The sequence below is a fragment of the Haliotis cracherodii genome, unplaced genomic scaffold (genome assembly GCF_022045235.1).
Source record: "Haliotis cracherodii isolate W230 unplaced genomic scaffold, xgHalCrac1.p SCAF_13, whole genome shotgun sequence".
NCBI lineage: Eukaryota > Metazoa > Mollusca > Gastropoda > Lepetellida > Haliotidae > Haliotis > Haliotis cracherodii.
The window spans coordinates 3,048,404-3,072,998 of NW_027266268.1; the positions used below are offsets into that span (position 1 = coordinate 3,048,404).

The 24,595-nt window shown below is 43.9% G+C and overlaps 2 protein-coding genes across 6 annotated transcripts in view; one reads left to right on the forward strand and one right to left on the reverse strand.

Annotated features, from left to right (window-relative positions):
• LOC139459512 (uncharacterized) overlaps window positions 1–24,595 on the reverse strand; it is a 177,332-nt gene that overhangs the window by 72,231 nt on the left and 80,506 nt on the right. For all 5 annotated transcript variants that reach the window (XM_071241015.1, XM_071241018.1, XM_071241017.1 and 2 more), the window contains 14 exons: window positions 23,369–23,526; window positions 22,515–22,632; window positions 22,200–22,342; window positions 21,093–21,202; window positions 19,369–19,424; window positions 18,261–18,403; window positions 17,259–17,405; window positions 15,153–15,269; window positions 5,922–6,029; window positions 5,648–5,782; window positions 3,599–3,910; window positions 2,888–3,021; window positions 2,190–2,265; window positions 8–136 (listed from right to left, as the gene is read on the reverse strand). In XM_071241015.1, coding sequence (XP_071097116.1) covers window positions 8–136; window positions 2,190–2,265; window positions 2,888–3,021; window positions 3,599–3,910; window positions 5,648–5,782; window positions 5,922–6,029; window positions 15,153–15,269; window positions 17,259–17,405; window positions 18,261–18,403; window positions 19,369–19,424; window positions 21,093–21,202; window positions 22,200–22,342; window positions 22,515–22,632; window positions 23,369–23,526 — 1,886 coding nt within the window. The remainder of the gene's footprint in view (window positions 1–7; window positions 137–2,189; window positions 2,266–2,887; window positions 3,022–3,598; window positions 3,911–5,647; window positions 5,783–5,921; window positions 6,030–15,152; window positions 15,270–17,258; window positions 17,406–18,260; window positions 18,404–19,368; window positions 19,425–21,092; window positions 21,203–22,199; window positions 22,343–22,514; window positions 22,633–23,368; window positions 23,527–24,595) is intronic.
• Window positions 1–24,595, forward strand: part of LOC139459513 (coiled-coil-helix-coiled-coil-helix domain-containing protein 5-like) — a 433,260-nt gene that overhangs the window by 43,887 nt on the left and 364,778 nt on the right. The gene's annotated exons all lie outside the window — the stretch shown is intronic.

Here is a 24,595-nt window from a genome sequence, read left to right on the forward strand (position 1 = left end):
TACTCACTGTTGGTCTTGCATAGGAGCCCTGTATATCCTTCGTAGCAGTTGCAGTAAAAGCCTTGACCAGCCCTCGCCACACACTGACCATTGGCGCCACAGGGCATCATGTCACAGGGGCTGCTTTCGTTGTAGCCTGACAACCACAAACACCTCAAACTATTGTTTCCATAAAGGAGTCTACTCAGCACTGTTGATCTTCTAACCTTATTCATTCAATACAATCAAGGACAAGAAGTGATACTTTTCTATTTCAAAAACCCTCTTGCTGAGAGACACTTTTTTAAAAACCTTGTAAGAAGCACCTTTCTAAAAACTTGGGTGAGAGGCTCCTTTTTCAAAACCTTGGTAAGTCTTGGGCACCTTTTTAAAACATCTTGTAAGAAGCACCTTATTCAAAAACTTTGATGACAGGCACCGTGTTTACAAGAAATGACTGAAAATTCTGTCTGTGTGCAAATCTGGGGCAATTCTATCAGACTGTAGACTGAGTCAAACACTATAAATGAATGGTCATCATTGTCAAAATAAATCAACTTAGGAGAATCTTTCAAAGTGATAGCTCACAGTCACACACTGCCAGAGCACTGAAGGTCACCGACACACACTACCAGAGCACTGAATCTCACCAGCACACACTGCCAGAGCACTGAATCTCACCAGCACACACTGCCAGAGCACTGAAGCTCACCGTCACACACTGCCAGAGCACTGAAGCTCACCAGCACACACTGCCAGAGCACTGAAGCTCACCAGCACACACTGCCAGAGCACTGAAGGTCACAGTCACACACTACCAGAGCACTGAAGGTCACCGTCACACACTGTCAGAGCACTGAAGGTCACCGTCACACACTGCCAGAGCACTGAAGCTCACCAGCACACACTGTCAGAGCACTGAAGGTCACCGTCACATACTGCAAGAGCACTGAAGGTCACTGGGACACACTGCCAGAGCACTGAAGCTCACAGACACACACTGCCAGAGCACTGAAGCTCACAGGCACACACTGCCAGAGCACTGAAGCTCACAGACACACACTGCCCGAGCACTGAAGCTCACAGGCACACACTGCCAGAGCACTGAAGCCCGTCCATACACACTGCTAGAGCACTGAAACTAACGGACACACACTGCCGGAGAACTGAAGCTCACAGGCACACACTGCCAGAGCACTGAAGCTCACAGGCACACACTGCCAGAGCACTGAAGGTCACCGACACACACTGCCAGAGCACTGAAGGTCACCGACACACACTGTCAGAGCACTGAAGGTCACAGGCACACACTGCCAGAGCACTGCAGCTCACAGTCACACACTGCCAGAGCACTGAAGCTCACAGTCACACACTGCCAGAGCACTGAAGCTCACAGTCACACACTGCCAGAGCACTGAAGCCCGTCCATACACACTGCTAGAGCACTGAAACTAACGGACACACACTGCCAGAGCACTGAAGGTCACTGGCACACACTGTCAGATCACTGAAGGTCACAGTCACACACTGCCAGAGCACTGAAGGTCACCGACACACACTGCCAGAGCACTGAAGGTCACAGGCACACACTGCCAGAGCACTGAAGCTCACAGTCACACACTGCCAGAGCACTGAAGCTCACAGTCACACACTGCCAGAGCGCTGAAGCTCACAGGCACACACTGCCAGAGCACTGAAGCCCGTCCATACACACTGCTAGAGCACTGAAACTAACGGACACACACTGCCGGAGCACTGAAGCTCACAGGCACACACTGCCAGAGCACTGAAGCTCACAGGCACACACTGCCAGAGCACTGAAGGTCACCGACACACACTGCCAGAGCACTGAAGCTCACCGGCACACACTGCCAGAGCACTGAAGCTCACCGGCACACACTGCCAGAGCACTGAAGCTCACCGGCACACACTGCCAGAGCACTGAAGCCCGTCCATACACACTGCCAGAGCACTGAAGCCCGTCCATACACACTGCTAGAGCACTGAAGCTCACAGTCACACACTGCCAGAGCACTGAAGCTCACCGGCACACACTGCCAGAGCACTGAAGCCCGTCCATACACACTGCCAGAGCACTGAAGCCCGTCCATACACACTGCTAGAGCACTGAAGCTCACAGTCACACACTGCCAGATCACTGGAGCCCGTTGGTACACACTGCCAGAGCAATGAAGATCACCAGCACTTACCAACACAAATGTTTGTCTCCCTGCATCTGGATGTATTACAGTGTTCTTTCCGCACACACCGCTCCCCAGGGCCACACTGCATGGAGGACAAACAGGCTCAATCAAGATCTTATCAAATGATGAAATATGATGTAAATGAGTAAATTTGCTTCAACTTTGTGATTACTAACAAATGATACACTTGAAACAGGGCACTACATCAACAATCATTTCCAAAACGTAAAGAATGGTGCTATCAATAATTGGTCACTAACAACGAAGTTGTCAAGTTGTTCATGTCAAAGTCTTGTGCCACATTTCCTAGCAAGTAGCAATCATTTAAGGCAAAGAATACTCCACATTAATACATTAGAAACATTGTTGGAGTAATATTCAATGATGTGAGGTGTAGATGGATGGCAGGGTCTGTGATGGAGGTGCAGAGGAATGGTTGGGTTCATGGTGTAGATGGCTGGCTGGATCTAGGGTGGAGGTGTAGATGGATGGATGGGTCTGTGGTGAAAGTGTAGGGGATGGCTGGGTTTGTGGTGTAGATGGATGGCTGGATCTAGGGAGGACTTGTAGATGGATGGATGGGTCTGTGGTGAAAGTGTAGGGGATGGCTGGGTTTGTGGTGTAGGGGGATTGCTGGGTCGGGGGTGGAGGTGTAGAGGGATGATTAAGCCTATGGTGTGAGGTTTTAGAGGGATCCTTCTCACCTGACACCTGTTAAATGGAACATTCTCACAGTTATAGCCATAGCTGGGGGGGCAGTTGCATTCATAGCTCCCATTGGGACGATTATAGCAGGTGAAGTTGTTCTGGCAGGGGTTACTTTCACATGGGTTCACAACTGAAATTATACACAGCACAGCATTTGAGTCATCAGATATATATACTCACAACTGTTGGGATGCACAATGTGATGATATCTCTAGGACTATAGTGAGTAACATTTCACACCACAATTTTCGAGCAATGACCACTCTAGAAAACCAGATGACTGCTTCATACAATGTATCCATCCTCATATTTGCAGCAGCTGCAGCTACCTGCCTCTACAGACAGGTGAAAATGTTCAGCTACCTGCCTCTACAGTCAGGTGAAAATGTTCAGCTACCTGCCTCTACAGTCAGGTGAAAATGTTCAGCTACCTGCCTCTACAGTCAGGTGAAAATGTTCAGCTACCTGCCTCTACAGTCAGGTGAAACTGTTCAGCTACCTGCCTCTACAGTCAGGTGAAACTGTTCAGCTACCTGCCTCTACAGTCAGGTGAAACTGTTCAGCTACCTGCCTCTACAGTCAGGTGAAAATGTTCAGCTACCTGCCTCTACAGTCAGGTGAAAATGTTCAGCTACCTGCCTCTACAGTCAGGTGAAACTGTTCAGCTACCTGCCTCTACAGTCTGGTGAAAATGTTCAGCTACCTACCTCTGTCACAATCAGCTGCATTCAGGAGTGCTTGTGGCATCTTGTTCCCTCTGATGTAACCATAGTTGTCCACACAGTAGCACAAAGTTTCACTGGTAAACATATTCACCTCACACTTGGGGGAGATGTACTGTGAGGGATTCTGGGTGTTACATTTGGGTTTCACATATGATGTCAGGTTGAACTTCTGCAATATTCCAATCAAATTGGTTGCCTTGGCAGAGTTGATGGGAGGCGGAGCAGCATTGTTTTGGATAACCTTCTCCAAGTATGTTGAGAAACGTTCTAGGACTTCACAGCCCCAAACAGCTTCTGTGGGATGAAAGATCATAACAAAGATAACAGTCAGTGTGTTTGTTGTTTAACACTGCACACAATAATATACCAGCTGTATGATGGCAGTCTGTAAAAACTCAAAACTGGACCAAACAATCCAGTGATTGACTTCATGAGCATTGAACTATCCAATTGGGATACAATGACATTCATCAACCAAGTCGGCAAGCCTGACCATCCCATCCAATTAGGCGCCCCTGAAGGAAAGCATAGTTGCCCATTACAGCAACATAGTCACCCCTAACAGCAAGCATAGTCACCCCTTACAGCAACATAGTCACCCCTAACAGCAAGCATAGTCACCCCTTACAGCAACATAGTCACCCCTAACAGCAAGCATAGTCTACCCTTACAGCAACATAATCACCCCTTACAGCAAACATAGTCACCCCTAACAGCAAGCATAGTCACCCCTAACAGCAAGCATAGTCACCCCTTATAGCAACATAGTCACCCCTTACAGCAAGCATAGTCACCCCTAACAGCAAGCATAGTCACCCCTAACAGCAAGCATAGTCACCCCTAACGGAAAGCATAGTCACCCCTAACAGCAAGCATAGTCACCCCTTATAGCAACATAGTCACCCCTTACAGCAAGCATAGTCACCCCTAACAGCAGCATAGTCACCCCTAACAGCAGCATAGTCGCCCCTTACAGCAACATAGTCACCCCTTACAGCAACATAGTCACCCCTTACAGCAACATAGTCACCCCTAACAGCAAGCATAGTCACCCCTTACAGCAACATAGTCACCCCTTACAGCAACATAGTCACCCCTAACAGCAAGCATAGTCACCCCTTACAGCAACATAGTCACCCCTAACAGCAAGCATAGTCTACCCTTACAGCAACATAATCACCCCTTACAGCAAACATAGTCACCCCTAACAGCAAGCATAGTCACCCCTAACAGCAAGCATAGTCACCCCTTATAGCAACATAGTCACCCCTTACAGCAAGCATAGTCACCCCTAACAGCAAGCATAGTCACCCCTAACAGCAAGCATAGTCACCCCTAACGGCAAGCATAGTCACCCCTAACAGCAAGCATAGTCACCCCTTATAGCAACATAGTCACCCCTTACAGCAAGCATAGTCACCCCTAACAGCAGCATAGTCACCTCTTACAGCAACATAGTCACCCCTTACAGCAAGCATAGTTACCCCTTACAGCAACAAAATCACCCGTTACAGCAAGCATAGTCACCCGTTACAGCAAGCATAGTCACCCCTAACAGCAAGCATAGTCACCCCTTACAGCAGCATAGTCACCCCTAACAGCAAGCATAGTCACCCCTAAACAGCAAGCATAGTCGCCCCTTACGGCAGCATAGTCATCCCTTACAGCAGCATAGTCACCTCGTACGGCAAGCATAGTCACCTCTTACAGCAAACATAGTCACCTCTTACAGCAGCATAGTCACCTCTTACAGCAAGCATAGTTGCCTCAGTTTGTGAGTGAGTCCTGAACATAGCTGCCACCCTCAACAATACTTCAGTCTCGAACTCTTTCATTCATGTGGGATAGATATTCAAAGAAAAAGGATTTAATGAGAGTAAATACAGCATAACTGATCACAGATTATTCGTAAACAATGGGGAAAACTAATGCATGTGTGGACCACAATATTTGTAAATGTAATTTATAAACAATACTCAATTTGAAACACTTCTACAGCTGCTGCAGTCTTGACTATGAAGATGGACTCACCGTGACCCTCCTCTTCACAGAAGAGTCCTTTCCTGAAATTTCCACACCGACAGATTTCACCCGTGATGACATCACCAAGGCATGAACTGCCCGTGCCCAGGCACATGTTGGAGTTGAAATAGTCACACAGTCTCTCTGTAAGACAGTAAGGAAACTACATCACTGCATGTCTCTCCCAGGAAATAGATGTGGCACAGAAGATGCTGATACTGTATATGCAATATGTTATATTTACTCTTTCCCTGTATCACACAGAACACTCCTTCAACCTTACCCTCACAGTTGGTGCCGGTCGCTCCGCGGGGGCAGATGCAGCTGTAGCTCATGTTCCCTTGAGGAAAGCAGCTCCCTGCATTCAAACATGGGGAGGAGGAACATCCATCTGGGGGACACAGAGAGGCACTGATGAGGCACCTTACACCAGGAACATAGCCAGTGTACCTCACAGGGCACTTTACACCAGGAACAAAGCCAATGTACCTCACAGGGCACTTTACACCAGGAACATAGCCAATGTACCTCACAGGGCACTTTACACCAGGAACATAGCCAATGTACCTCACAGGGCACTTTATACCAGGAACATAGCCAATGTACCTCACAGGGCACTTTACACCAGAAACATAGCCAATGTACCTGACAGGGCACTTTACACCAGGAACATAGCCAATGTACCTGACAGGGCACTTTACACCAAGAACATAGCCAATGTACCTCACAGGGCACTTTACACCAGGAACATAGCCAATGTACCTGACAGGGCACTTTACACCAGGAACATAGCCAATGTACCTGACAGGGCACTTTACACCGGGAACATAGCCAATGTACCTCACAGGGCACTTTACACCAGGAACATAGCCAATGTACCTCACAGGGCACTTTACACCAGGAACATAGCCAATGTACCTCACAGGGCACGTTACACCAGGAACATAGCCAATGTACCTCACAGGGCACGTTACACCAGGAACATAGCCAATGTACCTCACAGGGCACTTTACACCAGGAACATAGCCAATGTACCTCACAGGGCACTTTACACCAGGAACATAGCCAATGTACCTCACAGGGCACTTTATACCAGGAACATAGCCAATGTACCTCACAGGGCACTTTACACCAGAAACATAGCCAATGTACCTGACAGGGCACTTTACACCAGGAACATAGCCAATGTACCTGACAGGGCACTTTACACCAAGAACATAGCCAATGTACCTCACAGGGCACTTTACACCAGGAACATAGCCAATGTACCTGACAGGGCACTTTACACCAGGAACATAGCCAATGTACCTGACAGGGCACTTTACACCGGGAACATAGCCAATGTACCTCACAGGGCACTTTACACCAGGAACATAGCCAATGTACCTCACAGGGCACTTTACACCAGGAACATAGCCAATGTACCTCACAGGGCACGTTACACCAGGAACATAGCCAATGTACCTCACAGGGCACTTTACACCAGGAACATAGCCAATGTACCTCACAGGGCACTTTACACCAAGAACATAGCCAATGTACCTCACAGGGCACTTTACACCAGGAACATAGCCAATGTACCTCACAGGGCACTTTACACCAGGAACATAGCCAATGTACCTCACAGGGCACTTTACACCAAGAACATAGCCAATGTACCTCACAGGGCACTTTACACCAAGAACATAGCCAATGTACCTCACAGTGCACTTTACACCAGGAACATAGCCAATGTACCTCACAGGGCACTTTACACCAAGAACATAGCCAATGTACCTCACAGGGCACTTTACACCAAGAACATAGCCAATGTACCTCACAGTGCACTTTACACCAAGAACATAGCCAATGTGCCTCACAGGGCACATTACGCCAAGAACAAAGCCAATGTACCTCACAGTGCACTTTACACCAGGAACATAGCCAATGTACCTCACAGGGCACTTTACACCAAGAACATAGCCAATGTACCTCACAGGGCACTTTACACCAGGAACATAGCCAATGTACCTCACAGGACACTTTACGATAAGAACATAGCCCATGTAGTAGATATGTTGTACGATGCAACCTACCCTCCATCCACTCGCCTCACCTGTAGTAGGTATGTAGTAGAATACAACCCACCCTCCATCCACACGCCTCACCTTTAGTAGGTATTTTGTAGAATACAACCCACCCTCCATCCACTCCCATCACCTGTAGTAGGTATTCACCCCTTCCAAAACACTCCATCCACAACCCCACAAATACCACAACTCACACATACATCTACGCAGGGAACAGCTAAGCTTAAATTTCTGGGCCGCGTCCCAATCAAACCCTCTCATCCAAAACTTAATAAACCAAAACATCAGCCCTAAAAACCAAGCTCTAGCTCGTAAACACCCCTTACTTACCCCAATATCCCAAAGAATAACAAACTACCTAAATGAACACCAAATTAAAAAATCTTAAACAAAACTGCAAACAATCAAATATCTTCACCCCTAAACTTAAAATACCCAAAATAGACACAACACTAGCTAGCCAAATAAATAAACAAACCGACCCAAACATAGCTAAAACTACCACACTAGCATACATACACAAAAATTGGCCAAATTGGTGTCACATTTACACGGACAGATCCGACCTCCAAACACACGGGTTTCGGAGTCCATACCACACAACGAACTAAAACCACACAATCCTTCCGACTCCCAAATAACCAATCAATATTCACGGCAGAACTAATGGGCATGGCCTCAGCCCTCCACAATCAAGAATCCAAAAACCACCAAAAAATCCTAATACTTACTGACTCCCTAAGTGGACTACAAGCCCTCCAAAACAAAAATACCAAAAACCGACCTAAATTAATAAATCAAATACTTAAAAGCTCCAACGACCTAACTAAGGCAGGCAAACAAATAACCTTCTTGTGGATACCCGCCCACGTAGGAATATACGGTAATGAAAACGCCGATAAAGCAGCTAAACTATCCCTCAAAATCCCAGAAATAAGCTTAAACTTACCCATCTCAAAATCAGAAATTAAAAGTGTAAACAAACAAAAAATCACAAATAAATGGCATAACCTATATCTAAACTCAAATAGCCAAATCAAAAGAGTGCTCAGCAAACCACTAACCAAACCAAAAATTCTCCATCCATCAAAAAAAATCGACAGAGTAATCACTAAACTCCAAACAGGACACACCAACCTAAATAACCACCTAAAATTTTTTAAAAAACACACTACAGGTAACTGCCCACATTCCAAATCTCAAAATTCCCAAATTCTATATAAGCAACCCCTAAAGCCCCCTCTTGGGTTGCACAGACCACCCTCGCCCCTTTCGGAAACACATTAAATGGCCTGGCCGGGCCCATGTGCGAAATACGCATCAGTCGGAAAGCGCACGTTAAATCTCCAAAGTAAGTAAGTAAGTAAGCACACATCCTATACACCCAATCCCAGCATGGCAGACCAAAGACAAATCGAGATAAGCAAAATCTCTGACATTACATCCCCTACACCTGCGGAGGCGCACAACACCTCCGACAGGGCAACACCCTCACTCATCCCCACAGGCTACGGCGATCAAGACCCTCAAGCCTCCTACATGGAAACTCAACCCAGCACCCTACCTCCCCAAGCATGCCACTCAAAAAAACGCAAACTAGACGCATTGGCATCACCTACCTCACACACCCTCTCACCCGCAGCCCTCATCACCACGTGGGCCCTCTACTTTTTTTCGGCCACCCCCTCAGTACAACTAGCTCCAACACTAACCATAAATAAAATAGGCATGTGGCTAAGGCAACAAAAAATCAACTACTTAAACATCAAACGTAGCTTCAAAGGATATCAGATAATCTTTCCAAATCAGGAATCCTACATAGCAGCAACTAAAATTAAACAAATATTCCAATTCACCGTAAATAGCTCTAAACCTAACTGGCAAATATACACTAGGGGAGTTATTCGAGTGCACCCAAGGGAAACCGACAAGGACCTCGATATATACGCCCAAGAAGCTAACACTATCCAAACCCAACCACAAATAACTAGCCTCCGCAGGATTAAATCAAACAGAAACGGGAAAACCACCCCAACACCTATTGTAATAATAAACTTAAAAAAACCAACTAAACACCCTGAAGCCCCCAAACATATCACTTTCGGCGCTAACCATAACTTAGAGGTCAAACCATACATCAAGCAAGTAAAGCAATGTTCTAATTGCCTACAATATAATCACACCGCTAATCAATGTACTTTCAAAAAAACTAAATGCAAAAACTGTGCCCAAACGGACTGCCCAGGCATATGCACACCCTGGTGCATCCATTGCAAATCCATAAAACACTCATCACTCTCGAACCAATGCCCCCACAGACTATCACTCACCCAACAGGCCAACAGACATATAGACATAAACACGGCCAAAATCCAAACCAAAAAACCCACACCGCAAGCATACAAACCACTACTACCAACACCACCCCCAAACAACAGCACTCACGCATGCACAACAGTATACCCAGGCTCCGCATGGGACCAAAATCAGCATGACGCATACATCGCAAACGAAACAAACACCCCACACATCCCACAAACCCACACACCCACCCTCCCCGCCTCTCTCCCCACAATTACCACATCTACACCCGCAAGCAAAACCCAACGCACAACAACCACCACACAACCAGCACCAACACAAGCCATCACAACCACAAGGGCAACAACACCCCAAAACCTACAGGCACCCCCCGAACATCCAGTCAACAGGGAAACTACAGAAACCACTCAGACTCTCACACCCAAATCCAGCATGCAGCCCACCACCGAAGAGAGTGACCAAACTAAAGATAATTCAACAGAAGAGGACGAGTACACATCCTCAGAGGAAATATACGATCTAACCTTGTCAGCTCCTAAAACCAAAAGCCATAGAAAAAAACTCAACCAAAACGAAGCAAGCAAAAAACTAAACAACTTAGTCCTCCTACTAGCTTACATGTTAAAGCAGTCTAACCCAGAAGCCAGCTCCAAAGCCTTCTTTGGTGTAGCACATAAACTAAAACTCTTCACCACCCCTTTCGACCGTTTCAGCAGCTACCTTAATGACCTACTAAAGTAAATACCTAAACCAAGCATAAACCAAACATAAATCAACCCAGTTTCCCAATGGAAGGCCTAAATATTTTTCAATGGAATGCCAATGGCCTCGCCGCCATGGTTCTGAACTTAAAGCTAAATTCAAAATAGATAAAGGTCCCCATGTAGCATGTATTCAAGAAACCAAATTCTCACATAAAACTAAATTCAACCTACCAAATTATAACGCAGTAAGAACCGACAGGTCAAAAACCATCCCAGGCAGAACAGGAGGAGGTCTAATCATCTACGTTAGAGAGGATATTAACTACGAGGAAGTTAAAGTAAACACTCCTAATCTAGAAGCTAATGGAATCCAAGTCACCATCAATAACCAAAAAATAAAAATCATTAACATCTATCACTCAACACTAAAACCAATTAAAGATACAGACCTAGACATCCTTTACCAATTAGGAAATAAATCAACAATCTTCCTAGGAGACTTCAACGCCCATCATCCTACCTGGGGCATTGCAGATAAACTAGACAACCATGGACAACTAATATCAGAGTGGATTGAAAAAAATGACCTAATACTATTAAACAATAACCAACCAACTAGATACGACAAAACCCACCACACCATGTCGGCTATCGACTTAACAATATGTACGTCAGACTTAGCACAAAGTCTGATGTGGGACGTCCACCCAGTACCTCTAGGCAGCGACCACTTTCCCATAAATATAACCCTAGGAAATCTAAAAGTACCAAATCAAACCCCTAAACAGGAACCTAATTTTCAGTACAAAAACGCCAACTGGGACAAATTCCAAGAATTATGCAACCAAGCTAATCTAAACGATTTAGAAACAAAAGACCCCGAAACATTCTGTCAAAACCTAACTAACTTCATAATCAACGCAGCCAAATCCGCAATCCCCTTCAAATCATCCAACCCAGGAAAACCCACCGTCCCTTGGTGGAATGAGGAAATAGAGCCAACTAGACTAAAACGCAAATCGGCCTTCAACAGAGCTAAACGAGACCCCTCTCATCTCAAAACAGCTCATGAACTTAACCACCAAGTCCAAAACGTAGTTAAAACTGCTAAAACCAAAAACTGGAAAAAATTCTGTGAGGAGCTAAACCACCACACCGACTCTAGGAAGGTGTGGCGCAAAATTCACGCCATCAGAGGCATCAAACGGCACAAAAAAAGCCCCGATATAAACAACTCAACTAACCCCACCCAAAAGGCCAACAACCTAGCCAAACACTTCTCTAAAGTTAGTAGCAACAGTAACTTCAGCAAGAAATTCCAAGATAAACTAAAAAAAGAAACCAAATTCTCCAAAGAAAACAGACAAGACAACCTAGAAATAAACCAGCCTTACACCCTAGAAGAACTAAATCACGTACTAAACAATAGAAAAAAAGGAACAGCCCCTGGCCTAGACCTCACCTCTTACCAAATAATAAAACACTTACCTACCAAACTACTCCAAACTTTACTTAAACTATACAACCTAGTCTACCCAAATGGACAGGTCCCATCCTCATGGAAGGAAGCTCTAGTAATCCCAATACCTAAACCAAATAAACCAGCAGATCAGGCTAACTCCTATAGGCCCATCTCCCTAACCTCAAATCTCTGCAAAATAATGGAACTTATGACTAAAAATAGGCTACAGCACTACCTAGACCAAAACAACATCATAAACCCCGACCAAAGCGGCTTCACTCCTGGCCGATCAACTCTCGATAACCTCGCCCGACTAGAACAGGATATAAAAACAGGACAGCTAAACAAGCAATACACCATAGGCATATTCCTCGACTTCTCTAAAGCTTTCGATATGGTATGGCACCACGGGCTAATACAAAAACTTAGAAAAATAGGACTAAAAGGCCAAATAATAAACTTCATCCAAGATTTCCTAAACAATCGCAAAATAACCGTGGGTATAGACCACACGCTATTGGACCAGTGTCCCCTAGAAAATGGCACTCCCCAGGGCAGCATCCTCAGCCCAACCCTCTTCAATATAATGATAAACGATCTATTCGAGGGCTTATCCCCTAAACTAAACACTTCAAAATTTGCGGATGACGGAGCCCTATGGATCCGCACTAAAAGCATTAAAATGGCAGAAAACTTAATCCAAAAATCTCTAATTAAAATACAACAATGGGCAGACAAATGGGGCTTCTCCTTTAACTCAGATAAAACAACAGGAGTAGTATTCAAACATAAAAACATGAAACCTGCCTTCCCAATCCTCCAGCTAAACAACCAAACAATCAAATTCCAAAAACAAACCAAATTCTTAGGACTCATTTTCGATCAACACCTCACCTGGGAGGCTCATGTCCAAAACCTAAAAACTAAATGCAGCAAAGACCTTAACACACTAAGATGTCTCACCGGCTCTAACTGGGGAGCCTCCAAAGATACCCTCCTCTCACTCTATACAGCACTAATCAGATCAAAACTAGACTACGGCTGTGCCATATACAATACCCTAAACAACTCTCTATCTAAAAAACTTGACTCAATACAATACCAAGCCCTTAAACTAATTACACGCACCCAACATGGCACCTCCTACACCTCACTTCAAGCACTTACAGGGGAAATGCCACTAAATCTACGCAGGGAACATCTAAGCCTTAATTTCTGGGCCGCGTCCCAAACAAACCCTCTCATCCAAAACTTGATTAACCAAAACATTAGCCCAAGAAACCAAGCTCTAGCTCGCAAACACCCCTTACTCACCCCAATATCCCAAAGAATAACTAACTACCTCAATGAACACCAAACTCAAAATCTTAAACAAAACTGCAAAAAATCAAATATCTTCACCCCTAAACTCAAAATACCCAAAATAGACACAACGCTAGCAAACCAAATAAATAAACAAACTGACCCAAACATAGCTAAAACCACCACACTCGCATACATACACGAAAATTGGCCAAATTGGCGTCACATATACACTGACGGATCTTCAGACCCGATCTCCAACCACACAGGCTTCGGAGTCCATACCACACAGCCAGTTATATCCACACAATCTTACCGACTCCCTAACAACCAATCAATATTCACGGCCGAACTTATGGGCATGGTCTCAGCCCTGCATAACCAACAATCTAAAAACAACAATAAAATCCTAATTCTCACCGACTCCCTTAGTGGACTACAAGCCCTCCAAAACAAAAATACCAAAAAACGACCTAAATTAATAAACCAAATCTTAAAAGCTCCAACGACCTAACAAAAGCAGGCAAACAAATAACCTTCATGTGGATCCCCGCCCACGTAGGAATTTACGGCAACAAAAGCGCCGATAAAGCAGCTAAATTATCTCTCAAAATACCAGAAATAAGCCTAAACCTACCCATCTCAAAATCAGAAATTTAAAGTGTTAACAAACAAAAAAATAACCAAAAAATGGCATAATCAATATCAAAACTCAAATAGCCAAATCAAAAAAGTGCTCAGAAAACCACTAGCCAAACCTAAAATCCTACACCCCTGAAAAAAATTGACAGATCAATTACAAAACTCCAAACAGGACACACTAACCTAAATAACCACCTAAAAAACCTTAAAAGGCACACCACAGGCAACTGCCCCCACTGCAAACAACCCGAAACCACAGAAAACGCACTCATCCACTGCACCCACTACAAAACACACAGAACCACACTACAAACCACCCTCAATCTAAATAAGGTTCCTACTCTAGATGAAATACTAAACCCTCAAAATAAACTAGAAAACTTCAAGGCCCTAGGCGTATTCCTAATCAAAACAGACCTAATTAAGCGCATCTAAAAACTAATTAATCTACCAATCCAAAATCCAATAAACATACAAACACCCACCTCATCCGGCTCCCTTAGTTCCCTCCTCCACCCACCTCGGCATTTATTCCAAATTTAAAAATTCCAAAAATTCAATATAATTAAGCAACCCCTAAAATCCCCCTCTTGGGTTGCACACACCACTTTCACCCTTTTCGGAATACACTAAATGGTCTGGCCAGGCCCGTGTGCGAAATACGCTACAGTCGGAAAGCGCACGTTAAATCTTCTATATCAGTCAGTCAGTCAGTCAGTCTTGTTAGGGCAGAGAAGGGGTTTGACTCTCTTACCAAGCAGACCTCTCTCCCACAGCCCAGAGTGTGTACCGACTCTCTGTGGCACCCTCAGTTATTATCTAAGTATATTGTAAATTGTTAATTGTTCTTGTAAATAAAATTGTGATTAGTCTCCTATGACTCCGGCTCTTTGCTGACTAATTCCCCAAGAAAACCAGCACGCCATTTGGAAGGTATTGTTCTCACAGAACAGTTCCATGATAATACCAGCAACTAACTTTTAACAAAAGTGTTTGCCAGAATGTAGTCTTACCCGCACTCAGAGTGAAATTATTGCAGAATGTTCCTGTATAGCCTGGTGCACAGTAGCAGTAGCCCCTGTAGCATGTGCCTCCATTGACACACTCGTCATTCACGAAACACAAGGAGTCTGAAACAGGAGGATATACACTATGTACAGAGGTCTGGTCTTATCTGAACATGGGTCTTTATATATACTTGTGTTTCTGGTTTTGTTAGGCAATGTATAAGGGTCATTGGTTGGACAAATTAATTAACAAAATTTCAAACATGTTTGCTTCCAATGACCTGAATTTAATTGTCTCAAGGGAAATAAAGAAAACTCAAGTTTGAAAGAAAAAGATGTTTAACAAATGAAAGGCTGGGAGGGTTGTTGTGAAACATCATGAATGTGTAAGGCGGGGCTTGTCTGATACATGCACACTAAACATGGAAAGGACTGGTGGGCCTCACGGGAAAGTTGGGAGGGGTTTGTGTGACACATGGTAAAGTTGGAAAGTTGTAGCCATGGAAAATAAATTACCCACACATCATATTTGGAGATAGCATTATGCAGAGATAGCTGAAAATAAAAAATGATGACACAGAACTGAGATTTGCTTCTGCTGACAGCACATCGCTCCACAACTTGCCCCTCTGTTTTACCACAAATAATTTCAAATTCAAGACTTTTAGCAAAACATTAAACTTCTGGTTAAAACACGAGATGTTGCCAGGAAAACAGTAGCTAAAAATATCAGCAATGATCCATATGCCATGGCGATACAATTAGGAGATAAACCTTCTGTGTTTTGGAATTTGATGTCATCTCAACTCTTGAATAGATACCTCTTCTTTATTATTTGGAGCCAGCCGACGGACAGAGATTTCTGACACAAGCACAGGACAACCAGGCACCCATACTCCAAGCTTGGAATGATGACCATGACAAAGTATGACACGAAGACCATCACAGACTATTCACTGCCGACGACACGAAGACTATCACAGAATATTCACTGTCAACGACACAAAGACCATCACAGAATATTCACTGTCGACGACACGAAGACCATCACAGAATATTCACTGCCGCCGACACGAAGACTATCACAGAATATTCACTGTCGACGACACGAAGACCATCACAGAATATTCACTGTCGACGACTCGAAGACCATCACAGAATATTCACTGCCGACGACACGAAGACTATCACAGAATATTCACTGCCGACGACACGAAGACTATCACAGAATATTCACTGACGATGACACAATGACTATCACAGAATATTCACCGCCTACCACACGAAGACCATCACAGAATATTCACTGCCGATGACACGAAGACTATCACAGAATATTCACTGCCTACCACACGAAGACCATCACAGAATATTCACTGCCTACCACACGAAGACCATCACAGAATATTCACCGCCTACAACACAAAGACTAACAGGGTATTCACTGCCTACAACACAAAGACTAACAGAGTATTCACTGCCCACCACACAAAGACTAACAGAGTATTCACTGCCTACAACACAAAGACTATCAGAGTATTCACTGCCTACCACGCGGGGACTATCAGAGTATTCACTGCCTACCACGCAGGGACTATCAGTGTATTCACTGCCTACCACACAGGGACTATCAGTGTATTCACTGCCTACCACGGGGGGACTATCAGAGTATTCACTGCCTACCACGCGGGGACTATCAGTGTATTCACTGCCTACCATGCGGGGACTATCAGAGTATTCACTGCCTACCATGCGGGGACTATCAGAGTATTCACTGCCTACCACGCGGAGACTATCAATGTATTCACTGCCTACCACGGGGGGACTATCAGTGTATTCACTGCCTACCACGCGGGGACTATCAGTGTATTCACTGCCTACCATGCGGGGACTATCAGAGTATTCACTGCCTACCACACGGGGACTATCAGAGTATTCACTGCCTACCACACAATGACTAACAGGGTATTCACTGCCTACAACACAATGACTAACAGGGTATTCACTGCCTACAACACAAAGACTAACAGGGTATTCACTGCCTACAACACAAAGACTATCAGAGTATTCACTGCCTACCACACAAAGACTAACAGAGTATTCACTGCCTACCCGAGTTGTTGTAAGGGCTAATGCAGGTGTGTCCACAGCCGTTGTTGCAGCACTTGGTGTCCCTGGCACAGTCTCCATCAGTGGTGCAGCCGTGTACACAAATTCCTGTCATGTTCCTCAACACCGGTGGACACACACCGTCCTTCTCTGCAATAACAATATAGAAAATCATCATTGAACATTGCGCAGTCCTGACAGTGATGATGAATCAGGTTGCACAGAGATACACACAGACAGTAACCATTCTAACATAAATGGAACAATGTTTATGAAAAAAGACACACAATAACTATACAATTACTTCAAAAACACAGGACTAAAGCTGCATGATGCAAAGTCTTCAAACATGGCTGCCAGTGTTGGTTAAACATGTGATTAATTTTCTTCGGTCAGTAAATAACAACATGAATAGTTCACCACATAGAGGTCATACGTACAGTCAAAACCCACTAGACCCTGTTAATCCCGAATCTCTGCTTTCTGGACAGTTACTGTTTGGTACAACTGTACGAACCTAAAGCAATATGACAGCATACCCATGATTTGTTTCTCCTGAAACTTGCTTATCCAGACAATTTGACCTGGAATAGTACTGCCCGGTTTAAGAGGGTTTCACGGAAGATGAATTCCTAAATATAGCAATGTATAAAGTCAAAGGCAAATCTAACTGTGATCATGTCGAACTTAGCCTGAGATGGACACAAGACAGGGAAAAACCTCATCTCAATATTCAAGAACTTCTGCCTGGTTAATATCTGAATACATCTCACAAGCAATGATGGAGTGTCCAGTCATCTTCTTCTTCATTGGAATAGAGAAGTTTGAAAAAGAAAGAAGTATTGATGTACCACTTTATTACCCCACCCTGCATTCACATGGCAAAAACTACCCACGTACAGAGAGTCTAAATCCGGATAATCATTCTTAATTTGCACATACCAAATAATGAATATGATCAGTTACTTTGCCTTTGAGAATGCTTAAATTGCCGCCAGTAATTACCTGATTTAACAAAGCTATATGTAGTCCCATCAATCAAAACGGTGTCATTTTCTATGTTCCTCATCAGGGAAACCAGCTGGTCGGTTAGGTTTGAGATGGGGATGCTGAAATCCATAGTGAAGTTCACGCCAACGCTTCCAGGCCTGGATGGAATAGTGAGTGAGTGAGTTTAAACATACTATGTTTTTAATACAGAGCCATGTAAGCTGCAGTTATGATGGTGCAAACTTGGTTTTTGAACACACAAAAAATCAATAAAAAAGAAAAGAAACAACGCATAACTTTGAATAACATGGGTGTCACCATTCGTATGAGAGCTGGCATGCTTAGCTTTAGCTGTAGGATCCCTGCCAGGAGCAAGGCTGGTATTAGTTTGTGTTCCAGGTACATTGAGGATTTCTCTTTTACTTGAAAAAAGTCCTTGGATATATATTTCATTGATATTTCAACAGAAAAAATAGTTATTAACTGTTTCCTAGCATAACCAAAAAACTTCCAACATTAGTTGACAGGCCAAGAAAAGTCACTCTGTGTCACATGAGCAGCAACACAAGCTTGCTGACGGAAAGCATCTCTGCTGCAAAACAAACAATAACATGGAAATCGGGGAACTACATTTTCAAACACACAAACTTTTAAAGACATTACCAGGAATTGTGTATTGCTCACAAACAAGTGTTTATATGCATACAGAATTTTCACTCATCAGATACCAGAACTATTCACTTGTTTCATACAATTGGTACTACACAGGAGCAAGTTTAGTATTTTATTTATTACTTGCTGTTTATAACTTTTAAAATTTCACTGTTGTGTGTATGACGTAATTTTGTGAAATTTTGTTGCAAGATACACCAGAACAACAATACCATGTGACGTCAGCCTTGCAACAGGGTTGCGGGGGTTATCAAATGTGCATAAGCTCCTCCCAGTGATCTATCATCTCTACAAGCAATGTCACTGAATAAGCCCAGGGATGTTGAGAGTGATACTAGTTTCCACACTACACATGATCATGCTCTTTAAACACAGTGCAATAGCAACTTATTGTTATTGAACAGTGGTATCTTTAACGGGCAAGTAATTTAAAAAAAGTTTTCAAACTTACCAAAATCCAGTTACAGTTAGGTTCTTGAATTCAGGAATGTAGGCATACGCTGACAGCTGTAACAAGGAGAAGGCAACAGCATGAACTAACCTTCACCTTGCACCCAGTAGCTCACCAATGAAAGAAATGCTGAACCTGATATGAACACACTAATATTTGGGTAGTATTATACACTCTGTAGTCCTAAACCCAAAGACTGAGTTTGATCCACTTTCATTCCTAAAGTCAAGTACATGCGGCCGTGGTACGTATTACATAGAATGTACAAAGTTTCTGCCGTCAGATCATTGTGCTTTTTGAGAAGAAGGTAAGTAAATATTTTGTTTGTTTCTAACTTAAAATGCGTGACTTTTAAATTTGGAAGCTCTGGATAAACATATTGATGATGGCCAGGAATATGTATAGAAAAACTAGCAGTGACAGCAGTGATGTGACACCTCAGTTGTTGATATCTGGGGAGTGACATGACACCCTAGTTGTTGATATCTGGGGAGTGACATGACACCTCAGTTGTTGATATCTGGGGAGTGACATGACACCTCAGTTGTTGATATCTGCGGAGTGACATGACACCTCAGTTGTTGATATCTGGGGAGTGACATGACACCTCAGTTGTTGATATCTGCGGAGTGACATGACACCTCAGTTGTTGATATCTGGGGAGTGACATGACACCTCAGTTGTTGATATCTGGGGAGTGACATGACACCTCAGTTGTTGATATCTGGGGAGTGACATGACACCTCAGTTGTTGATATCTGCGGAGTGACATGACACCTCAGTTGTTGATATCAGGAGTGACATGACATCTCAGCTGTTGATATCAGGAGTGACATGACACCTCAGTTGTTGATATCTGCGGAGTGACATGACACCTCAGTTGTTGATATCTGGGGAGTGACATGACACCTCAGTTGTTGATATCAGGAGTGACATGACATCTCAGCTGTTGATATCAGGAGTGACATGACACCTCAGTTGTTGATATCTGCGGAGTGACATGACACCTCAGTTGTTGATATCTGGGGAGTGACATGACACCTCAGTTGTTGATATCTGGGGAGTGACATGACACCTCGGCTGTTGATATCTGGAGTCACATGACACCTCAGTTGTTGATATCAGGAGTGACATGACATCTCAGCTGTTGATATCAGGAGTGACATGACACCTCAGTTGTTGATATCTGGGGAGTGACATGACACCTCAGTTGTTGATATCAGGAGTGACATGACATCTCAGCTGTTGATATCTGGGGAGTGACATGACACCTCAGTTGTTGATATCAGGAGTGACATGACACCTCAGTTGTTGATATCAGGAGTGACATGACACCTCAGTTGTTGATATCTGGGGAGTGACATGACACCGCAGTTGTTGATATCAGGAGTGACATGACATCTCAGATGTTGATATCAGGAGTGACATGACACAGCAGTTGTTGATATCAGGAGTGACATGACACAGCAGTTGTTGATATCAAGGGTGACATGACACAGCAGTTGTTGATATCAGGAGTGACATGACACAGCAGTTGTTGATATCAGGATATACAGTATATATCTAAATTCCATATATATATAACAGTATTCAACGACAACATTCATATCTAAATTCCACATCTAAAGCTTGATGACAACGTTTATTAATGGACTATGAAGTGGATTCTCTACACATTTAAAGAACTGGATGATAACCACAGTAATATGACTGTCAACACTCACTTTATTCCTCATGGCTGACTTGACACTTAAGTAGAAGCTGGAGGATGGGTTCAACAGATCGTTTCGCCAAGCCATGTCAAGACGAACAGAGTCGTTGTACTTGTATATCGCTGAAAACATTGTTTTTCAAAAATCATCTAGTCCTTCAAAAATTGTGTTTCGAGTCATGACTACTATAAATAGATTTCCCATCTTTCCAGCAACTGACAATAGAGGGAAAACATTATCTCTCTCAATCTGGCACAAGTTTTGCTCAACACAAAGGAAACACTTATCAGAAAATGTAAGTTTAACATACCACTGAGTCATTGTGTCAAAAGAGGCATCTATGTACTGTACTTGATACTGAACACAATACTGAGGGTAGTTGAATGTTCAAGTACTTAACTCGATACTGAGGGATGTTGAATGTTCAAGTACTGTACTTGATACTGAACACAAGACTGAGGGTAGTTGAATGTTCAAGTACTGTACTTGATACTGAACACAAGGCTGAGGGATGTTGAATGTTCAAGTACTGTACTTGATACTGAACACAAGACTGAGGGATGTTGAATGTTCAAGTACTGTAATTGATACTGAACACGAGACTGAGGGATGTTGAATGTTCAAGTACTGTAATTGATACTGAACACAAGACTGAGGGATGTTGAATGTTCAAGTACTGTACTTGATACTGAACACGAGACTGAGGGATGTTGAATGTTCAAGTACTGTACTTGATACTGAACACAAGACTGAGTGATGTTGAATGTTCAAGTACTGTAATTGATACTGAACACAAGACTGAGGGATGTTGAATGTTCAAGTACTGTACTCGATACTGAACACGAGACTGAGGGATGTTGAATGTTCAAGTACTGTACTTGATACTGAACACGAGACTGTGGGATGTTGAATGTACAAGTACTGTACTTGATACTGAACACGAGAGATGGATGTTGAATGTTCAAGTACTGTACTCGATACTGAACACGAGAGATGGATGTTGAATGTACAAGTACTGTATTTGATACTGAACACGAGACTGAGGGATGTTGAATGTTCAAGTACTGTACCTAATACTGAACACGAGACTGATGGATGTTGAATGTTCAAGTACCGTACCTCCACCCTGGGCTGAACATGAAGAGAAGTCAAAGTTGAGCCTGCTCCTGACCGCGGCAGAGTTTTCGATGAGGGCGCGGGTAGTGATATAGGATGGACATCTTGTGTACAGATACACACAGGAGCCGATGGTCGGCAACAGGCTGCGGAATCAGGCAAAACAAAACAAATTCAGGGAAATAAACAATTGTGCAGTTGTAGTTTCAAGAAATGAAGATTACACTAACATTTCTACACAGAGTCCATCAAAGCAATTGTGCCACAAAATATCTCATTTAAACCCAAGAAAACTTTGTACCACAATGGTGGCGTTACCTGCACCGGTCCACTTGCCCGCCCAGTCTGGGCATACAGGAGGAAGACACGGTATACACAGCCATCAGGTAGGAGTCATTGCACAGGGGCTTCACGCTGTACTCATCAGCCGCAGACACTGCAGAATACAATACAGCTTATCACACTGTGTGGCACATTGTCCCACGTTGTGAAAACAGAGTCCAGTTTATCAACACTCCCTGTGTGTAATTGTAGGGGAAGCCATTTACACCCATATTAACAACCTCACAGTGATTCCATGGCAGTCAATTGGCTAACCATGCAATTTGTTTATGTGTTTGTTTCTGACCACACCCACCAATGCATAACTATTTCCCGGTTGGCTGATAATTAGAATGGGCGGGACATATGTTGCATTATTGTGCTGAATGATTTTACCGATTTTGTAATTGTTGTCTAATTGTTTTTGTGATTTGTAAATTAATAAGCCTATTTTGAAGTTTTAGCCTTTACTGAGTTATAAACGTAAACACTTTGAGTAAATCCGAGTATGCACACCAGTTTTCATGGTCATAAACATACTTAAGCTGATTCTTTAACAACCTAACATTTGTCTTGGGGTGAGGTCGGCAAACCATTTTCATGCATGAGTGTGCCAAAAAAGATGGCCTTTCCCAATGGGGGTATGCTGACAAAACAGATTACTTAACTCTCACACATACATTCAATATATCCATCACGACATTACTGTCCATTTGTTTCATGACCTTCACCTTCCCAAACCTGAACACGTCAAATGTATCTTTTATTTTCTCAAACACTATGATAATGACAGCTGCTTGAGGAGAAGCATGCTGCTATAACAGACAGGATGGAGGAAAACACATGCTTACCTGGGCAATAGGACAAATTGAAGAATGTGGAATTCAATCCTGCACTGGTGGGCATCGCCATGTAAGGGGCAAGCATACCGTGGATATCTTCAAGGGAACAATTCATGCCTTTCCTACGGACCATGTGGCTTGAACAGGCCAGTCCAGACTTGTACATGCTGAACACAAGCATACACAGGGAGTAAGACATGCAGTGTTTTGGGGGAGTGAGTGAATGTGTGGTGGGTGAGTGAATGTGTGGTGGGTGAGTGAATGTGTGGGTGGGTGAGTGAGTGAATGTGTTGGTGGGTGGGTGAGTGAGTGAATGTGTTGGTGGGTGGGTGAGTGAGTGAATGTGTGCGTGTGTGGGTGGGTGAGTGAGTGAATGTGTGTGTGGGTGAGTGTGTGTGGGTGGGGTGAATGTGTGTGTGTGGGTGGGTGAGTGAATGTGTGTGTGGGCGAGTGGGTGAATGTGTGTGTGGGTAAATGTGTGGGTGGGTGGGTGAGTGAATGTGTGTGTGGGGGTGAGTGAATGTGTGGGTGGGTGGGTGAGTGAATGTGTGTGTGTGTGGGTGAGTGGGTGAATGTGTGGGTGGGTGAGTGAGTGAATGTGTGTGTGTGAATGTGTGTGTGGGTGAGTGAGTGTGTGTTTGGGTGGGTGAATGTGTGGGTGGGTGAGTGAATGTGTGTGTGTGTGTGTGTGGGTGAATGTGGGTGTGTGTGGGTGAATGTGTGTGTGGGTGGGTGAGTGTGTGTGTGTTGGTGAATGTATGGATGGGTGTGTGAGTGAATGTGTTGGTGGGTGAGTGAGTGAATGTGTGCATGAGGGAGAGTTGTATGGATGAGTGAGTGAATGTTTGGGTGGGTGAGTGATTGAATGTGGGTGGGTGAGTGAGTTAATGTGTTGGTTGGTGAGTGAGTGAATGTGTTGGTGGGTGAGTGAGTGAATGTGTTGGTGGGTGAGTGAGTGAATGTATTGGTGGGTGAGTGAGTGAATGTGTGCATGAGGGAGAGTTGTATGGATGAGTTGGTGAATGTTTGGGTGGGTGAGTGAATGTTTGGGTGGGTGAGTGAATGTGGATGGGTGAGTGATTGAATGTGGGTGGGTGGGTGAGTGAATGTGTTGGTGGGTGGGTGAGTGAATGTGTGCATGAGGGAGAGTTGTATGGATGAGTGGGTGAATGTGTGGGTTTGAATCCCTGGTGGAACTCAACCCCCAAAAGTACAAGAATTTGTTCTTTACTAAGA